The following is a 21,428-nucleotide window of genomic DNA, read 5'->3' on the forward strand; positions in this document are numbered from 1 at the left end:
TTTTATTCATTGTAGTCTTTATTGAAATGTTATACATAATATATTTAAACATGTCGACAACTAATAATATAGGAAACCTGATTCTTATATATGAAAATCGAAACAAACCCGTGCATCGCACGGGTTAGGGTCTAGTTTTATGTAATAAGCAAGGTAGAACTCTTGGTGTATTAAGTTATAACTAACTTTCCTATATCCAAAGCGTTTAAATTTTTTCACGTTTTGAGTACCCGTTGGTTTGTATATAAAAAAGAGACCTCTAAAACTGTTAAGCAACAGTAATTACGATTGCAAAATTTTAAACCACAATGTCAAGCACAAATTATATTCATACTAGTTGTTGCGGTGGTTAGTGTTTGTAGTTTGGTGACAAACACTGTTTTTGAAGAACAGAGAAAAAAAGTTATGACTTATATGAGTTGTCGATTTTTATGATTGTGACTCCAGAACAGACCCGCGGAGAAAAGTAAACATCAACAACTGTTGCTTGTGTTTTGGTATAATGGTCCATGCAAATGATTTGGAATTGGCATTACACAAAAAAAAAATGATTGCAATAACATTTGTTTGTGCTGCATTAATTATTGAACATCTAGCTTACTATCAAAGAAACAATTATCTGAAAGTTTAGATATGTGATTGGTTATGCTAATGAATTGAAAATGTTAAATATCGAGAGCTATGAAAGAAAAGAAAAAAAAAACTTGACTGCGGGTGTCACACGAAAGTAAGGAAATGATAAATTTGATTTCCGCAATTAGTACTAATTACTGACGGCAGTCAATTCCCTCAAAAAAAAAAAAAAAACTGACGGCAGTCAAATTAAATTCACACGATGGAAAAGAGAAATAATTATCTTTTTCTTTTTTTCTTTATCTTTTTTTTTCCTTCGAAAACTTGGTATTCATCAAATGATTGATGAATTAGAGAGGTTCAATCCTACCATCCACTCATGGATTAAGTTAGAATTTTGTTATATCTAGTCCAGTTTTTGTTTCATGAGTAGATAATAAGATATCTTCTCTCAAGGCTGCGTCCTATTTTTCCATTTAGAAATATGACCGAGTTGAATCCCGTACATTAAATACTAAAGAAAATTTACCACATCCAAGAAGATTAGGAGTAAACCATTGGCCCTAGACTTTGTCGCCAACTCTCAAATAGGTCTTTAAGATTCAGAAGACATCTTGTCTTTTGTTAGGCTATACTCATGGGGATCGAATTTGTTAGCAAAGAAAGACTAAATTGATAGTAAGTGAATGAATATAAAGACTAAATTAATAGTAAATGATTGAATATGAAGACAAATTTTGTTTACAAGAGACTCCTATGTATTGACACAAATGTATTGACACAAATATAGTATTGAAGAAAAAACAATGACAACTTATCATGAATGGCATACTTCAAGACCAAAAAAAGTTTACGGAGTTACTTTTGAATCACTCACAAAAGAGATATCACATTGGCAACAATTGGTACTCCTTACAAACTGAACAATCTTCGTTGGTTTTGAAGAGTGCAAGTATTTCTAAAACTTGTTGCTCATTTTTCGAATTGCTTTCACTCAATAAAATAATTAGTTCTAAAATTTTCTCTTCTCTAAATCATTTATTTTGTATCACTGATTGCAAATTAGTTCCGTAAAATCTTGTGTCCAAAATGATTATATCATCTTGTGTCCAAAATGATTATATCTCTCCACCAACAATGGATTGATCCAAGTTATGCAGGATTTGAACTCCTTATATCATGCGTATGAAAAAAATATGATCGAAAGGAAGAATCCACCTTGTGTATCCCGTAGGTTTCTCAGCGAATATTAGCCATTGTAAAGCTGTGGAAACTTATTACCAATATCATGGTAACAAAGAAAATCATTATCTCTCACACACAGGTAGATAAAGACAAAAAAGGAAAGGGAAAATTATGGATAAAATAAATATATGATTATAGTTTTTGCGAATGAAAATCCCATATAAAAGTAACAAGACAATTATTAAAATATTAATGGGAACTCCTACAAGATATTTCAACTCACTAAAATATGGAGTCAGCTTGACCCAGAATACACGAGTTGAGTTCCATAGCCTGAAGTGGAACCACAAAAACACCGAATAAATTACTATCTGCACATATTAATCCGGTAGTGATTATTTAGAATAATGTGTCGTTGATATTTCACGCTAAGATCCTACCGGTGCAACTCCTTGAGCCTTTGCAGCAGCAGAAGCTGCCGCTGCAGCGGCCGCGGCAGCAGCAGCAGCGGCAGCAGCTGGATTGGGCCGAGAATTTCCCTGAGATTCGACTACACTTGACTGCGCTTGGGGCTGCTGGGATCTGACCTTCGCAACTAAATCCTTTATTTGACTTCCAGTAAGTGTCTCATGCTCCAGAAGAGCATTTGCAAGCGCATGAAGCTCCTTTTCATGGGTGGTTAAAATAGTTTTAGCATTGTTGTAAGCTCTATCCAGTAAGTTCTTCACTTCTTTCTCAATAAGCAGCCTGGTTTCTGAGCTCATACTTCTCCCATCATCATAGTAATTGTGAGTGACAGGTCCAACTTCAGTACTCATACCATATTTAGTAACCATTTGCCTGGCCAGCTTAGTTGCCTTTGAAAGATCTGAGGATGCACCAGAAGTAACTTCACTTTCTCCAAAAATTAACTCTTCAGCAACCCGACCTCCCATGCAAACATCAAGCTCGGCAAGCATCTGTTTACGGGAATGACTGGTCTGGTCCTTGTCAGGCAGTTGAGAAACCATGCCAAGAGCCATCCCACGAGGAACTATAGTTGCCTTGTGAACAGGTAGCGCACCATCAGAATGAATTGCCACTAAGGCATGGCCACCCTCATGGAAAGCAGTCATCTTTCTTGTTTCCTCGGATATAACGGCTGACTTGCGTTCACTTCCCATCAAAATCTTGTCCCGTGCAAACTCTAAATCATGCATGCTCACGGATTTGGAACCGTCCATTGCAGCCTTGAGGGCAGCCACATTAACCAAGTTTGCAAGGTCAGCACCAGAGAAACCAGGTGTACACCGAGCAGTGATCATCAGGTCAACATCGTCCGCCTTCAGAATCTGTATTGTATTGCCAATGAAACACACACCAGAGCAGACGTTACAGTTTACTTCTAAGTTCTAACCAATCCATATTCTCACACAACCTTTACTATATCACACAATTGGTGCACATTAACAATTAAATTATAAAACTCGAACAAAAATAAACATAATTCAAAAAGCATCATGGGTGTTAGGCTGTTAACTCATGTGAAGTATCTAGCAGTAACCCAATCATAGCTTAAGGAAATCATACTACACAATGCTTTGCACCAATATAGTGCAAGCACTGTGCCTCAAAACATTCTTAAGCCATCCAACCCAACATACAAGACAAAAACATTATTCCAGAAGAGTAAAACGCACCTTTGACATGTGAGATTCCAAAATCTGCCGGCGTCCTTCTACATCTGGATTGGGAACAACAACGTGGCGATCAAATCGCCCAGGTCTAACCAGAGCCTTATCTAGTGACTCAGGAAAATTAGTAGCACCAATCACAATTATGCCATCGTTTTGTTTGAAACCATCTAACTCAACAAGCATTTGATTCAAAGTCATCTTCATGTACATTTGGTCCTTCGCATTTCGTTTTCCACCAATAGCATCAATCTCGTCAATAAAGATTATACAAGGCGACCGCTTTTTTGCAGCAGCAAAAAGATCTCTCACCCTTCGTGCACCAACACCAACAAACATCTCTTCAAATTCACTTCCACTACATGAGAAGAAAGGAACCCCAGCCTCTCCAGCAATAGCTCTTGCCAACATTGTTTTACCAGTGCCAGGCGGGCCAACAAGCAAAACACCTTTTGGGAGTTTGCCACCAAGACGAGTAAAGCGCTGTGATAAGGGAAGTGTTATCTAAAGATAGTGCACAATAATACAGGCTAGAGCGTGGTCATGATAAAGTTTTCATAACATAACTTAAGCACGAAAATGAGATATGATGTCAAGAGAGTCACACAAAATTTAGGTTCATCATAGAGCACTGAGCACGGACCGTTATAAGCATTTATGTTAAGAATGTCAAACAAACTTTTTGTCAGATTCTAATAAGAAAAATATTGGCCACCGATGGAAACAGTAACTGAGCCATGACACATGTAAGTGATTAACCAAATTCGAATAGCTTATGACACATGTCTACCTTAGGATCTCTTAGGTAATGAACAATTTCTTCAAGTTCAGCCTTTGCCTCATCTACACCTTTCACATCGCTAAATTTAGTACTGGTCTCTACACTGGGCTGCACTTCTTCATTCATACCAAGTCCTAAGAAAGGTGGAAAGTGTTATCAGGGAAAAAAATGAAAAGCAAAACAGAGAATGTGCCCACCAAATTCAAATTGAACATTGAATTAAGCTAAGTCGTTTGCAAGTTACAATAACACAGTAATACCTTTACTAATTCCTTTATCCTCAATGAGAGCTCCTACACCAGATATCACAAGGAAGGTAATTGCAACAGACCTAATTGTACGCCATATTTGCTCTTTGAAACTTCCACCTTCTGATGTGGCAACCATATGAATAGGAGCACCTGCAGTTCCAAGAATTCCATCCTTTGTAGATTTTCCCACATTTCTAAGAACAGCAAGGCCACCAATACCACTTTCTTCTTCTCTCACTGAATTAGAAATACCTGAAAATTCAGATACTTTGGGTTATAATTGTGGTCTGTAAAATGTGCAAAACAAAGGAATGTTCAATGCAAAGAGCAGTTTGAAAAGAAGAAAATAACAAATTTCGACAAGTGTGCAATTGCAATTGCAATTCCAAATTTTCAAGTAAATGAAATTATATACCATATAGACAGACTTTCACTGGTTAGCAGTAAATATATACTAAAATGGATACAGGACCAAAATATACACCAATAAGTTTACTATTTCAAGAAAATATTGATGTAATGATTTTATCCAAAAAATTATGCTAAAATGATTCCCTCCTAATATAAATCATAAAAAACTTAGCAGTGAATAAGAGAAAATAGCTAAGTATTAATATTTAAATCAATAAATAAAAGACTATGTCCTTGTTCAAAAAAAATAAATAGAAGACTATGTCAAGTGAATTTTGTAGCAATGTTCAACCTCAAATCATAACACTCAGCAAGTTTAGATTCTAAATTCAATACAAATAAATTCATGGCTTTTATCTTTTTACTTAAGGCACAATCATGCTTAACTCGGCTTTCTAATCAAATTATGATCATTTCAAGCTTCAAGCATATGTCTGGTTTTCTAGCCGGGGGGAAACCTTAATTCCTTGAAAAGGTTAATATTGGTCAAACAGAGAAAAGGCAATGCATGATCAAATGCAAACACAGTCAAGAGAAAATGAGCAGTTCTAGCAAAATAGTCACCTCTTCTCAATGTCTGAAGTAATTCACTTTCATCCAGCCTATCAACTTTCACTAATGCTTTAACATATTCAGAAAGTGCCGCAGAATTTGTATGCAGAGATGGCTGACTTTCAAATGCTCTAATCACAGCTTCCGGATCATTTCGACGGTAAAGTTCTTTGAGATAAGAGACTTCCTCCTCAGCTTCAGATGAATCACGTAGTCGTCGGGCCAGATTTCCTAGATAGCTGGATTGGGATCTCTCCTGGGAGAAGAGAAGCCTATTCCCTACATAAATTTGAGCGTAAGTACTTTAAACACACATGTTGAGAACATAATATAAACTGAATACAATAAAGGAACAACAGATTCGTACTTGTATAGCCTTGAAACTTATTAGGAGATAAATAGTTTCTAGTCAATAAACCTTTGACTTTTCCAAATTCTGATTGATGCCGTTCAACCTGCAACAATAAGTTATAAAATTATATGACAAATAAACAACCAAATCGCCAGATAATTATACATAACATGTAATCTTGGACCCAAAACAATCGTGTCTCTCTCTCTCTCTCTATATATATAGGGCCTATTTGGAATGACTTATTTAATTAAGCTTATCTAATGGCATAAGCACTTATGATTTTCATAAGCTGGTTTCAACAACTTATTTAATCCTATCCTAAATGAATCTCCACAAATAAAAGAGCCTTGATGTCAATTAACAAGAAATCTGAGGAACACAATGGCATCGGTATCCGTAAAATTAGGTTAGGGTTTGGGAAATGATAAGAAGAATTAAGAGAAATAGATTGTATGAAATGAAAATTGATGAATTGAAAAACTAACCTGCGTAATCAAACGCCTCCAAGCCATGTCACCGTAATCAATAGAACAACCGAGTCTGTTAAATCTGTGAAGTTGCAGAGAAAAACGTATTGGAGATGAAAGATGAGGAAAAAACAACAGAGAAACTCTGTCTCTTCGTTTATAACATTACTGGTTAATCAATCTTTGTGTATGTATTTATGCAGCGTGCTTCTCTTCTTCTTCTTCTTTTCTGCACACGCTCGTTTTCGTACCTTAGGCTTGTGAAGGAAGTGAAAACAGAGAGACCTATACGGAAACGGATTGTTTTAAGCTGCACAAGTTTTCAACCATTCTACTTCGTTGGATCAATCTCACAATTCACAACCTGCCACGTCACACCTCTTTATTTTAATTAAATAAAAAAAATAAAAACCTCCTTGACTTATTTTGAACTTATAAAATACTCCATTTGTTTATTTTTTTATTTTTTTGAATTATCACATTTTGATTTGTTGCACAAACCAAAACAATAAATACTTTCTGTGTAAAAAAAAAATAAAATACTTTTACTACTTTTATACAATAATTTATCTTTTTCTCATAATAACCTTAATAATTTAATATGTTATCTTATATATTTTTCATTCTGCAATAAATTTCTAAGGGTAATATAAGTAAAACAATATTTAATGATGTCTTGGACTTTGAAAATGACAGTCAGTTAATTAGAAACAAAAAGTTTATGCAAAAACCGTGTTTGGTAACTAACATTTTATCTTGAGTTTATGCAAATAAATAAAATTTTATCGTAATTTACAAGTTCTTCTTATGTTTACCCTTGTAATATTAGCGATTTCCGTTTTACCCCCTGTAATTTTTTTTTATTCCAACCCTGTAATTTGAAGATTCTTTGATTTTGGACCTTCAATATTTAGTTCCTGTAAATTTTCCGTCAATATTTTTGAATCTATTTAAAATCGTACTTTTTAGTTCCTGTAAAATTTTCCGTCAATATTTTTGGTCTCTAAAATGCTAAAGGAAAATGTCATAGAGACTAAAAAATGTGATTTTATTTTGTAGGGACTAAAAACAAAATTTTGAATATTTATAGGGACCATTTACTTAATTAAACCTAATATATAAAGTAAAAACGAGTTTTATTTAAAAATAAGCTATAAAATAATATATAAGCTTGTGATAATTTTTTATTTTTTTTTATATATTTATAGAAGCTCAAGATAAAATGTTAGTTACCAAACACAGTTTTTAATCATGTGAATTTACAAGCTATAGACTATATACCTACTTTTTGGTCTTGCTCTTACATTTATCATAATTAAATTTTTGAACTTGTTCTACTACATATTTTAGGATCACGGTCCGATCTCCTTTCATTTTTATATGGGTTATGCTAGGGCACTTGTTAAAGATTTAAAAAAAAAAATAATTGTTGTACCAAAAAAAAAAAATAATAATAAAAATAATTGATAAATTTTATATAGAAAAAGTTACTTTTTGTTGTTTCAATGTCTTGAATGCACAATTTCCAACATAAAATTTCTATTTTAAAGTTCTAAACTAGCGTCTTAAGAGCACTTGTTAACATTTCCATTTTTATATCTACAATATTCTTTTTTGGGTAAAATATGATTTTCGTCCCTGTAATTATAGGCCATTTGAATTTTCGTCCCTGAGCTTACTAATCCTCCCATTTCGTCCCTGTAAAAGTTAATCACTTGAAATTTCGTCCCTCGCCCCTTTTAATCACTGCCACGTCAGCAAATTACCAAAATGGCATGGGAAATGACGAAAATACCCCTGGCTTATTTTTTTTTTTGTTTTTTTTTCCTTCAAAATTTTTTTTCCCAGCTTTTTCCCGAATTTTTTTTTACGATTTTTTCTCCGAAAAATTTCAGTTTTTTCAGTTTTAATTTTAACATTTTTTTTCCGAAATTTTTTATGTTTTTTAATTATCTTTTCAGATATTTTAATTTAAAAAAATAATTTTCACAAAAAAAAATTTCCCAGTTTTTTCCCGAATTTTTTTTTACGATTTTTTCTCCGAAAAATTTCAGTTTTTTCAGTTTTAATTTTAACATTTTTTTTCCGAAACTTTTTTATGAATTTTAATTATTTTTTCAGATTTTTTTTAATTTAAAAAAAGAATTTTCAAAATTTTGAAATTTTTTTTAAGGAAAAAAAAATAAGTCAGGGGTATTTTCGTCATTTCTCATGCCATTTTGGTAATTTGCTGACGTGGCAGTGATTAAAAGGGGCGAGGGACGAAATTTCAAGTGATTAACTTTTACAGGGACGAAATGGGAGGATTAGTAAGCTCAGGGACGAAAATTCAAATGACCTATAATTACAGGGACGAAAAACATATTTTACCCTTCTTTTTTTCACTCCTTGTAAACAATAACATCTACCCTATTTCTCGATATAACTTTACCAATCTGCTAAAATCCTAATCTGTTTAATTATTTTGCCTCTTCACCAACTTAGATTCTTGTAGGTGCATAAAATTGATCATTCTACCATAGTGTCCACTATTTCCATACATTTTCCTGTAAAAGTGCCTATGTTCCATGTTCCAAAACGAATCATCCTCTCGTAAATTAACTTCTTCACCCACTCCCATTCACAAAAATGTGCAAAACTTTGCTTATTTTCGAATGTATGGGCAATGTAGCAGTCATTGCAAATTTGACACTAAGCTAATTTGACGCTATACTCGAGCTATATAGCGCATTGCTTCCGACGACAACCTAGCATTCACCTTTGATCTCAATCAGGATAATAAATAAGGAGAAAGAAAGTAGCGAAAAATTTGAAGATAATATATGATTACTTTTGACAAATGAAAATCCTATATAATGGGAACAAAATAATTCTTAAAAACAAATAATGGGAACTCATAAAGGATATTTGAACACAGTATGGAGTCAACTTCACCCTGAAGACACGAGTTGAGTTCAACGGACAGAAGTGGAACCACAAAAACACCAAATAGATTACTATCAGAACATATTAATCCAGTACCGATTAATTTGCAGCATGTGCTCTAGTCTTCCGCGCTAAGATTCTACCGGGTCAACTCCTTGAGCCTTTGCAGCTGCAGTGGCCGCAGTAGCGGAATCAACTGTTGGGTCGGACCGTGAACTTCTCCAAGCTTCGACTACATGTGGCTGCGGCTGTTGCTGCTGGGATATAACCTTGGTCGGAATCAAGCATGTTCATCACTTCTTTCTCAATAAGAAGCCTAGTTTCTGAGCTCATACCTCTCCATTGATCATAGTAATGATGAGTGACGGGTCCAACTTCAGTACTCATACCATATTTAGCAACCATTTCCCTGGCCAGAATAGTTGCCCTAGATATATCTGAGGACGCACCAGAAGTAACTCCATTTTCTCCGAAAATTAGCTCTTCAGCAACCCGACCTCCCATGCAAACATCAAGCTCGGCAAGCATCTGTTTACGGGAATGACTGGTCTGATCCTTGTCAGGCAGTTGTGAAACAAAGCCAAGAGCCGTCCCACGAGGAACTATAGTTGCCTTGTGAACAAGTAGCGCACCATCAGTATGGATTGCCACTAAGGCATGGCCACTCTCATGGAAAGCAGTAATCTTTCTTGATTCCTTAGATATAACAGTTGACTTGCGTTCACTTCCCATCAAAATTTTGTCCAGTGCAAACTCTAAATCATGCATGCTCACGACTTTGGCACAGTCCTTTGCAGCCCTCAGGGCAGCAACATTAACCAACTTTTACATTTAGATTGCGAATAACATTTAGATTGCGAATAACAACATGGTGATCAAATCGCCCTGGTGTAAATAAAGCCTTATTTAGTGACTCAGGAGAGTTAGTAGCAGCAATTACAATAATGCCTTCGTTTTGTTCGAATTTATCTAACTCAACAAGCATTTGATGTAAAGTCAACTTCATCTTCATGTACATTTGGTCATTTGGATTTCGTTTTTCCACCAATAACATCAATCTCATCAATAAAGATTATACAAGGCGAATGCTTTCTTGCAGCAGCATAAAGATCTCTCACCCTTTGTGCACCAACACCATCGATCATCTCCTCAAATTCACTTCCACTGCATGAGAACAAAGGAACCCCAGCCTCTCCGGAAATAACTCTTGCCAACATTACTCTTACCAACGCAGACCAACAAAGCCATAAACATCTCAGATAACCATTAACGATGTTCAAAACTTCTAATAAAAGAAGTGAAAAATTAGATAAACCTTTTGATTTGATAAAAGTATACAAATCTTTCAAACTCTTTGGATCTGCAACTCTAAAGTGGATTTATATTTCTCCTTTGAAGAAAAAACATTTCCTTTTGTGACCATTAAGTTTTCAAATTGAAGTGATGGAGATTGAGAGTTGCCCAGATGAGAAAAGTGTGAGCTTTTTAGTGAAATATACCTTTTTACAAATTTAGGGGAAAGTAAGAAAAAAAGTAAGTTTGAAGAAGATGAAAATTGATAGAAGGTGGAACAGAGAATGGTTTGATGTGTGTGAGTGAGAGAGATGAAGACGAGAGTGAGAGTTTGTTCCAAAAATTGCTTTACCTTTTGACCAAGGGACATCATGGTTGACATGTGTAATAATCAACGAACAACCAAGTGCCAGCTCATTTCGTGAAAATGTCGTGAAAGTATTTATCGCGACATCTAACATTTTCCATTTAGAAAGCAATGAAAATTAAAGAAGTGTAACAAGCGCTGGTGAGATTTCGTGAGACATTGTTTCGCTATGTATATCATAGCTCTTAACTAAATAGTATAATTAACATATTTACATCTAATAAACATGATAAAAATTGTGGCTAATTTTGTTAATAACCATTCGATGATTATTGAAACACGTACAATTGAAAGAAGTTAAAAACCGTTATGTTCTTTGGTCAAAAAAGAAAAAGAAAAGTATGTTTTGTGTTGATTGTCCTGTTGGAAAAAAATGGACATAAGATTTTGATATGGGGACTACTTGCGTGTTGATTGTACAAACATTGGCTATGTTATATAATCTAATGTATATCGAAAAATGTAGTCCTTCTTTTCTTTCACTAAAAGACTAAATATGAAGATTTAGGAAAGAGCTTGGATATATGTACTTTATGGCACTTTAGGTACCATTGACTTCAATTTCACAACTATGCTTTGCTATAACTGTATACATTTGTAACATGGTCTAGCAATTTTTTGTAGGATATGCTGGCTCCCATATGGATTGGACCGCGAACTTCCCTAAACTTCGACTGCACCTGACTGCGGCTGCTGCTGCTGCTGGGATTTGTCATTTGCAAGTAAATCCTTTATCTGACTTCCTGTAAGTGTCTCATGCTCCAGAAGAGCATTTGCAAGCGCATGAAGCTCCTTTTCATGGGTGGTTAGAATAGTACAAGCATTTTTTAAAGCACTAATCAATAAGTCCGTTGCTTCTTTCGCAATAAGCTGCATAGTTTCTGAGCCCATATTTATCCATTTATTGTGACCAACAGATCCAACTTCAGTACTATATCCAAATATTTCCATGGCCAGAGCAAATGCCTGTGAAAAATCAAAATCTGGGGATGTACCAGTAGTAAATAATTCATTTTCTCCAAAAATTAGAGTTTCAGCAGCCAGACCTCCCATGTAAACATCAAGCCTGATGTACCAGTACTAATTAAATGCTCTTTTGGTTCCTTAAGGATTTGGTAATAAAATGTCCGTTTGGATACCTTAACTTTATTGAAAATAATGGTTTGGTCTGTTAATTTAATTCAAAAAAACGTTCAATTTTGGTTCCTTAGTTTTGGTCCCTTAACTTATTTAATTAGTATTAGTTTGGTCCCTAAACTTAACATTTTTTTTGAATTAAATTAATAGAAAGGACCAAACCAATACTTTAAATAAAGTTAAGGAACCTAAACAGATCTTTTATTACTTACAGGACCAAACTGATACTTGAAATCAAGTTAAGGGACCAATTGAACATTTAAGCCTATAATTTATGCTCGTAAAAATAGAATTTGAGGCTAGAAAGTATATAGATTTTTAGGTATAAGAATAAAAAAGTTTTTGTTCCCTGTATAAATATATTGTTTTGCTAATTTTTAGTCCTTTAAAAGAATGAGAAATGATATTTGTACATCCATTTTATAACAATTTTTGTGACAACTTTCTCTCTCATACTCACATCATATTTTTACTTTCTCTCTCTCAATTGCTTTGATTTTCGTGTCAATACATACATTTCTTTGTAAAAATAAGGTTGTCCATTAGGTTGTCAAATAAATGGATGTTCAAATAACACAACTCTTAAAAAATGGTCCTCCAAATATTTCTCATTATTAATTTTGTTAAAAGATGCACATGTGTAGTCGACGTGAGACATAATCCCTCACATCCAACAATCTCCCCCTCAAGTGTGACTCGCCTAATCAAGGCTCTGATACCAGTTTGTTGGGGAGTCCAGAGAGCGATGAGAGCGACAATGGGCTAAACGTCTAGGACCCTCTAAGAGAGAGACACCACACTTTTACCCAAAACTTTAAGGCAATGAGTTTATGGGTCTCCTCTCTTATATATCAAACGTTTCCTCCATTTATAGTTGATGTGTGACACAATCACTCACATTTGATTTCTAACAGTAATATAGTCTGTGAAAAAATGTTTATATAAAATATCGATCATATGCACTATGCATGATATATTTATAATGAAAAATAGATATCGGGAAAATTTTATATTGAAAATGTAATGTAGATAGAATATTTATAAATTGTATTTATTAAAGTTTGAGTAGAGGGAAGATATTGAGGTACAATTGACTTCAATTTCACAACTATGCTTGGCTATAACTGTATACTTTTGTAACATGGTCTAGTGATTTTTTGTTGGATGCTGGCTCACTTAGTTGCAAGTTAGAGGCAGCTAAGATAGAAGAAAGTAGAAACACTCAAATATGGAACTGCAGCTTGTATTTTTTGTGACAGAAGATCGAGGTAGCTGCTGATGTTGAAGGCTGATGACTATTGCTTTTTCTTTGGTTCTACACAATTTATTAAAGTAGTACCCAGATTTGTAATTTTGGATCCTTGTAGAGACAAGGACACAAATAAAAGAGGTTGTTAATTCATGGCAATAGCATAAGTATTAAGAAAGGGGTCCATTAAAATGATTATTGGTAAGGTGCAGTGAATAAAGCTTAGCACAAGCAGTGAAATTAGGATCAATAGAACATGGCACGGAAATTTTGTAATAAAGCTGACATCAAATCCAAATAAAAATTCAACGAAAAGAAGACTGTGATCGGAGGAGTTTTCTGCAACAGTTTTATTCATATTAGTAGTCTTACACATGTACCAACCACTTTAGCTGTTACAGTTTGTTTGCACCAACAAGTCTATGGAGTAAATATGGAGCTTGAAGAATAAAGTATATGTCAAGGGATCTGGTGAAATTCCAATAACAAATCATCACATTCTTCATCTTCTTCCAACATGCAATTGTTGTTGCACTTGCAAGTTTAATCAATAACAACAGTTAATTAAGCATACATGAAACGAAACACAGTAACTATAACAAGTCTATTATAAATTATAATATTCAAAAGAAGAAAAAACACATAGCAGCAGTGAAGATAAAGAGGAATCACGCACACACGGACAAGTCTAGACTCATCGAACTCCTTGCTAGTTTCCTTCACCATCAGCTCATCCACCGCCTCCTCATTTCTCAAACACGAAAAAAAATAAGGATAAAGAAGGTAAGGGAATAATTTGAAGATAATATATGGATTACAGTTTTGACGAATGAAAATCCTATATAATAGTAACAAGATAGTTATTAAAACAAATCAATGGAAACTCCTACAAGATATTTCAACTCACTAAAATACGGAGTCAACTTGACCTTCAATACACGAGTTAAGTTCCATGGATTGAATTGGAACTACAAAAACACCGAATAAATTACTCTTTTCACATACTAATTGGTAGTGATTAATTGGCAGCATGTGTCGCCAGTCTTCTGCGCTAATTAAGATCCTACTGGGGAAACTCCTTGAGCCTTTGTAGCAGCAGAAGCGGCAGCTGCAGCGGCCACGGCAGCCGCAGAAGATGCAGGGTTGGAGCGTGAACTTCCCTGAGCTTCGACTACATGTGACTGCGGCTGTTGCTGCTGGGATTTGACCTTTGCAAGTAAATCCTTTATCTGACTTCCTGTAAGTGTCTCATGCTCCAGAAGAGCATTTGCAAGTGCATGAAGCTCCTTTTCATGGGTGGTTAGAATAAATTTTGCATTGTTGTATGCACTCTCAAGCAAGTTCTTCACTTCTTTCTCAATAAGCAGTCTAGTTTCTGAGCTCATACTTCTCCCATCATCGTAGTAATTGTGAGTGACGGGTCCAACTTCAGTACTCATACCGTATTCAGCAACCATTTCCCTAGCCAAAGAAGTAGCCTTTGAAAGATCTGAGTATGCACCTGAAGTAACTTCACTTTCTCCAAAAATTAACTCTTCAGCAACCCGACCTCCCATGCATACATCAAGCTCGGCAAGCATCTGTTTACGGGAATGAGTGTTCTGATCCATGTCAGGCAGATAAGAAACCATGCCAAGAGCCATCCCACGAGGAACAATAGTTGCCTTGTGAACAGGAAATGCACCATCAGTATGAATTGCCACTAAGGCATGGCCGCCCTCATGGAAAGCAGCAATCTTTCTTGATTCCTCAGATATAACAGCCGACTTGCGTTCACTTCCCATCATAATCTTGTCTCGTGCAAACTCTAAATCATGCATATTTACGGCTTTGGCACCATCCATTGCAGCCCTCAGGGCAGCAACATTAACCAAGTTTGCAAGGTCAGCACCGGAGAAACCAGGTGTACCCCGAGCAATGATCATCAGATCAACATCATCCGCCTTCAGAACCTGAATATTAAGGAACATTCACACATGTTAAAAGTTACTTTCTAAGTTCTAACAATTCTGTATTCCACAACCTTACTATATCTCACAATTGTGCCCATTGACAATTAAATTAAAAACTCGAATAAAATAGACATAATCCTAAAAGTAACACGGGTAATCACAGGTGTTAGGCTGTTAGCTAATGCGAAGTATCCAGCAAACACCCAATCATAGCTTACAGAAATCATTCACCCAATGCTTTGCACCAATAAAGTGAAAGCACTGCACACAATCTTAAAAAAAAAAATCTTAAGCCACATAACCCAAGATATAAGTTAAAATACATTCTTCGAGAAGAGTAAAAGCATACCTTGGACATGTGAGATTCCAAAATTTGTCGCCGTCCTTCTACATCTGGATTGGGAACAACAACATGGCGATCAAATCGCCCAGGTCTCACCAAAGCTTTATCTAGTGACTGAGGAAAGTTAGTAGCAGCAAGCACAATTATGCCTTCATTTTGTTTGAATCCATCTAACTCAACAAGCATTTGATTTAAAGTCATCTTCATGTACATTTGGTCTTTTGCGTTTCGTTTTCCACCAATAGCATCAATCTCATCAATAAATATTATACAAGGAGACCGCTTTTTTGCAGCAGCAAAAAGATCTCTCACCCTCCGTGCACCAACACCAACAAACATCTCTTCAAATTCACTTCCACTGCATGAGAAGAAAGGAACCCCAGCCTCTCCAGCAATAGCTCTTGCCAGCATTGTTTTACCAGTGCCAGGCGGGCCAACAAGCAAAACACCTTTTGGGAGTTTGCCACCAAGACGAGTAAAGCGCTGTGACAAGGGAAAAGAGTTATCTAGAAATAGTGCAGAATAATACAGGCAAGAATGTGATCATGAATATATATCTACATACACACAACTTAAAAGATAAGAAAATTGGAGGTCACATCAATAGAGTCACACAAAATTTAGGTTCTACATAGAGCGCTGACCATTTCAAGCATTGATGTTAATCAACATGTCACATAAACTGTCAGATTCTAATAAGAAAAATATTGGCCACCAATGGAAATAGTAACTGAGCCTTATGAGAAACATTATGTAACAATAAGTTTCATGCTGAAGTAAATCTCAAAATACTGTTCCGGTTTGTTCCGGCACAAACTGTGCTAAGTAGTTGTTTAAAGGGTCATGCTAACTTGTGCTCTAAGGGCACAAGTTAAGGATCTAAAAAAAAGAATTAAAACATAAGTTTTGTATTGAAAATATAAGTTTTTAATCTTTCAAGACGTTGAATGCGCAATTTCCAAAATTAAGTTTCTACATTTGGCTTTTTAACTTGTGCCTTAAGGGCACAAGTTAGCATTTCCCTTGATTAAAAACGCAACTGGTAAGTACAATAAATAGGGAGACTGTCACATAGTTACTATTCACATTATAGTGTTGGAGAAAGCAGGAAAGAATTCTCCATTTACAACTAAAAATATGCAGATCTTCAAGGCTCTGCACACCTCCCTGTCAAAGGCCCCAATTCTCTAACAACGGGTGCTACTTATAGCAAATAGAAGATTATGATTATAAACAAGGTAAATGGAATCGCGACCCATGGCAAAAAGTGTAGATAGAACTAATAAATATATGTACCCAAAAGTCTAGACAAAAAAATGCAATAAAAAAAAAAAAAGCTAAGGAACGTGCTGGAATAGGTAGAGAAAAATGAAAACTAAGTAAAACATAAGAATGAAAGAGGATAAAACAAAATGGATTTTGAAGGTGCTTAGCAAACAGAATTAGCAGTAGAGAAAGAAAATAACAGAGAACAGAGAGAAAAAATGTGAAATAAAGATATAAACAAAAGAATTAAGAGAAAAAAGAGCAGAAAAAAATAAGGAGAAAGAATTTATTATTTTTTTTTTTTGACAAAGGAGAAAGAAATATATTTAGCAACAACATATGTTTTAAGAAACAGAACTGAGAAACATAAATGAGAATCTGGCAGAATTTGTTTGGGGTTTTGAGTTTTAACCACTGGGCCTGGGTTTTTGGTTCAGGAAGCATAACTCAACCCCTTTCTCTTTTTTTCTCACATTTATTGGCAACAAACTTATAACTGGTTGCTAACTCAGCCCAACTAATCTAGCAGTTATCAATATACAGCTATCTGACTATATTAGGCATATTTGGATTTTTTTTTTTTTTGAACAAGCCAGGCATATTTGGATATTGAGTTAGCATATTGAAAGATACAAACCTAGTTACTAATGAGGAATGACAAGCACGCATATTTGAAAGTTTAAGGCTAATACCATGTTCTGTGAATTTGTGTGTGTGTGTGTGTGTGATTTGTTCAGAAATTTTTGTCCAGATTCCAGAGAAATAGAACTGATTTCTCAGCTTGTATTAAAATGACATGTTTCTCGTCAACAATAGATCAGTAATAATTTCATTACTTTGTACCAACATCTCCATGCACAAAGAATAACAAAACTTCCCGTGGAATCATATAAGTAATAAAAAATATTGGAACTTCTTAGGACACATGATGTCAATCAAAAAACTCTTTCATGCTCGAGTGCGAGAAATGTGTGCAAGAGAAAGCATTGATTTATGCCAGAAAAGTCTACCTTAGGATCTCTTAGGTAATGAACAATTTCTTCAAGATCAGCTTTGGCCTCATCCACACCTTTCACATCGCTAAGTTTAGTATTTGTCTCCAAAACGGGCCGCACTTCTTCATTCATACCAAGTCCTAAAAAAAGCTGAATAATATTATAGGAAGAAGAAAAAAAAAAGTGAAAAGCAAAACAGAGAATGTGAATGTGCCCATCAAATTTAGATTGAACAATGAATTAAACTGAGAAGTTTATAAGTTACGATGACACAGCAATACCTTTACTAATTCCTTTATCCTCAATAAGAGCACCGACACCAGAAATCAAGATGAAGCCCACTGCAAGACACCTAATTGTTCGCCATAGCTGCTCTTTGAAATTTCCACATGATGCAGCGACCATATGAATAGGAGTTTTTTCAGTTCCAAGAATTCCATCTTTTGTAGGTTTTCCTGCACTTCTAAGAGAGGCGAGGCCACCCATAATATTTTCTTCCTTTCTCGCTGAATTAGAAATACCTGAAAATTCAGATGCCTCAAGTCATAACTTATGGTCTGTAAAGACGAAGAATAGCAAATCTCGACAAGTGTGCGATTGCAATGCCTTGAATTCTGCAGACTCCAGCATAGATCTATATAAGATTTTAAGACAATATAAGATTTTGAATTTCGTCCATCCATCATTTATTTATACCATCCATGAAATGTAGGTTTTATGAAATTTGACTTGTTCCTATCACCAAATGAAAGGTCAAATGAAGTATTACAATTGTGATTGAAGGCCTGCAGCATTAGAACAAAGATAAAAGTGTGACTCTCTTGTTCACAATGATTAGATATTAATCAAACTTCATAATCCCCAACAAAGATTATGATCACTGCTACCATATAAATGCACTGTTGCCATTTGGCAATAAACAAATGACATAATTTACCATATACAAAGAGAGTTGAAGTGGTTTTTGGAAAGCAAGATCCAGGACCAAAATATATACCAATTACTTTACTATTTAAAGAAAATATTGATGTCATAATTTTATCCAAAAAATGTGCTAAAATGACTCCTGCAAAAAATAAATCATCAAAAAGTTGGCTGTAAACAAGTGAAGATAGCGAAGTATTAATATTCAAGTCATTAAAAAGAAGACGACTACATCAAGTGAATTATGTAGCGATGTTTAAGCTCAAATCATAACACTCAGCAAGTTAAGATTCTAAATGCAATGCAAATAAAATCGTGCCTTTAGTCTTTTTACTTAGGGCACAACCATGATAAGACCGAGTAATAGCCACACTCAGCTCTCTAGTCAAATTGTAAACACTTCGAGCATATGTATAGTTTCCATTTCAATAGGGGAAATCTTAATTCCTTCAACAAGGTTAGAAGGTCCACAAATTATTGGTCAAACATAGCAAAGCACGATCGCATGTAAATACAGTCAAGAGAAAAGGAGTAAAATTCCAGCCAAATAGTCACCTCTGTGCAAAGTCTCTAGTAATTCACTTTCATCCAGCTTATCAACTTTTACTAATGCTTTAACATATTGAGAAAGTGCCGAAGAATTTGTATGCAGGGATGGATGATTCTCAAATGCCCTAATCACGGCTTCAGGATCATTTTGAAGGTTAAGTTCTTTGAGATAAGAGACTTCCGCAGCTTCAGATGAATCACGTAGTCGTTGGGACAAATTTTCTAGATAGCTGGACTGGGATCTCCCTTGGGAGAAGAAAAGCCTGTTCCCTACATAAATTCGAAAGTGAATACTTTAAACACAAATGTAAAAGAACAGACATAATTAATTCAATAAAAAGCACATCTATATCATTGCACATTTGAAGTTAAAGTACAAAGTGAAATAATTCAGAAAAACAAAAACGTTTGCAAACAAAACATAGCATGAACTAAATGTGGTAAAAAAGAAAAAAAGGGTTTCGTACTTTTAAAGCCTTGAAACTTATTAGGAGAGAAATGGTTTCCACTCAATAAATCTTTGACCTTTCCGAATTCTAATTGACGGCTTTCAACCTGCAAAAAATAAACTATAAAATCACAAGACACTAAAAAGTCGAATTATGACAGAGGTTCATAAACAAAGCCAACAAGTTTATCACTCTTTCAATTCAAAACGAACAATGCAATTATCGATCCTAAACAATCTTATATTATATTGCATCCAATATTATGTCTCCCCAATAGATTGTATGAAATGAAAATAAATGGATTGAATAAGTGACCTTTGTAATCAAATGCCTCCAAGCCATGTCGACGCGGTAATAATAATAGAACAAAACAGATGTGATTAATGTGATGGTTTTGCATAAATAAAAGAGACTATATGCAAAATGCAAAGAGTGGAAAGGGAGAGGGAGTTTTTTTTTTTTTGTTGAGGAATTGAAGTGATGATTCTACTACTCATTTCCCGGTATAACCGGTGAATCAGTTAGAAACAGACTTCAAATCCTCTGCCACATAAGCAAAAGCAAAACACAAAAAAAGGGACTTATTATTACACTTTCTTTTATTGAACCCATTAATTCTCTTTCTGTATCCCAAACGTTTCTTCTCTCTTTTCGCACTGGTGTAGTCATCGTCAAGCTACGGAATTGAAGTATGGGAATGTCGTTCGGTAAAATAAAAGAGTGTGATAACATATGAGGTTAAATAAATTTTTTATTTTTATAAATATATAATATAATTTTGTTTTTAATCCTCAAAATATTTGGTATATTGCGTTCCCATAGAAATTTTTAGCATGAAAGTATAGTCCTGCTAAGTTTAATTTATTTGGGGAAATATATCAGGGTATAGATCGACCAACTCTTTGGGTAAAATCTGGGGAGTTCCACTTCTTGGGAGAGCTCGTAAGAAATTGGATTTTCAATATATATTATTTATCTCCGTCCTTATAAGATATTTTTGCGAGAATTAAGAAAGTTGATATTCATATTAAAGTTGTTTGTAATTGTCTCCGTGAGCTTAGCTTATATGCAAGGTATGCGGTTCGAATCCCGGACACCACTATGCGGTTCGAATCCCGGACATCACAAAAAAAAATGTTTGTAATCAGTATTGTTTTTACAATTTTATCCTTTAAGAGAGTTAGTTTATGTTTTCAACATATTGTTTATTTTTTATTGAAGAAAAAAAAAGTACTAATAAATAGGGATATGTAAGTAAAAAAATAATTAATGTAGTTGGAAATAGCAAAGAGGTCTTATAAAAAGGGACAAAAAAAAATCTCAAAAGAGTCTTATAATTAGGGACGGAGGTAGTATTACACAGCTTCATAATAAGTTTACAACCTGAAAAGCCAAGAATCTCTGCTTTGAATGAAGGGTAACTTTGACGAAAAGTGTGATTTAATCTATTCCCATTTATCCTATGATGACCACATTCATACCTAAATCAATCATTCAAGAGATTCCGAGGTTGTAGAGAGGTTTTAGTTGGGATGTTGTTACTCAACCAAAGCATATGGGAGGTCTTGGTCAACATTGTTTGGATATCATGAACGAAGCTTATTTAATGAAGTTGGGGTGGGAGTTGCAAAATGATGGAACAAATTTGTGGTGTTTAGTTTTGAGAGGGAAACATGGCCGTGGAGTTTTGAATTCGATAAATACTACTACTACTACTACTAAGTCAGCTGA

At 34.7% G+C, this 21,428-nt stretch overlaps 2 protein-coding genes and 1 pseudogene across 2 annotated transcripts; all 3 read right to left on the reverse strand.

Moving 5' to 3' along the window:
* Window positions 1-1,927: 1,927 nt before the first annotated feature.
* Window positions 1,928-6,525, reverse strand: LOC146942258 (ATP-dependent zinc metalloprotease FTSH 4, mitochondrial-like). Its single transcript, XM_085756199.1, has 7 exons — window positions 6,267-6,525; window positions 5,794-5,881; window positions 5,439-5,705; window positions 4,473-4,715; window positions 4,222-4,346; window positions 3,438-3,914; window positions 1,928-3,089 (listed from the first exon to the last, which is right to left on the reverse strand). Exons 1-7 carry the CDS (start codon window positions 6,291-6,293, stop codon window positions 2,187-2,189), a joined length of 2,130 nt encoding a protein of 709 aa, XP_085612325.1. The 5' UTR covers window positions 6,294-6,525; the 3' UTR covers window positions 1,928-2,186.
* A 2,650-nt stretch (window positions 6,526-9,175) lies between these two features.
* On the reverse strand, window positions 9,176-10,514 carry LOC146942259 (ATP-dependent zinc metalloprotease FTSH 4, mitochondrial pseudogene; annotated as a pseudogene).
* A 3,497-nt stretch (window positions 10,515-14,011) lies between these two features.
* Window positions 14,012-20,266, reverse strand: LOC146942260 (ATP-dependent zinc metalloprotease FTSH 4, mitochondrial-like). The gene is made up of 7 exons (XM_085756201.1): window positions 20,013-20,266; window positions 19,716-19,803; window positions 19,255-19,518; window positions 18,057-18,296; window positions 17,791-17,915; window positions 15,521-15,997; window positions 14,012-15,171 (listed from the first exon to the last, which is right to left on the reverse strand). The coding sequence occupies exons 1-7, from the start codon at window positions 20,037-20,039 to the stop codon at window positions 14,275-14,277; spliced, it is 2,118 nt and encodes a 705-aa protein (XP_085612327.1). The 5' UTR covers window positions 20,040-20,266; the 3' UTR covers window positions 14,012-14,274.
* Window positions 20,267-21,428: the final 1,162 nt, after the last annotated feature.

This window comes from Medicago sativa, chromosome 3 (genome assembly GCF_051527215.1).
Source record: "Medicago sativa cultivar Bolivia chromosome 3, Bolivia_mono, whole genome shotgun sequence".
Classification (NCBI taxonomy): domain Eukaryota; kingdom Viridiplantae; phylum Streptophyta; class Magnoliopsida; order Fabales; family Fabaceae; genus Medicago; species Medicago sativa.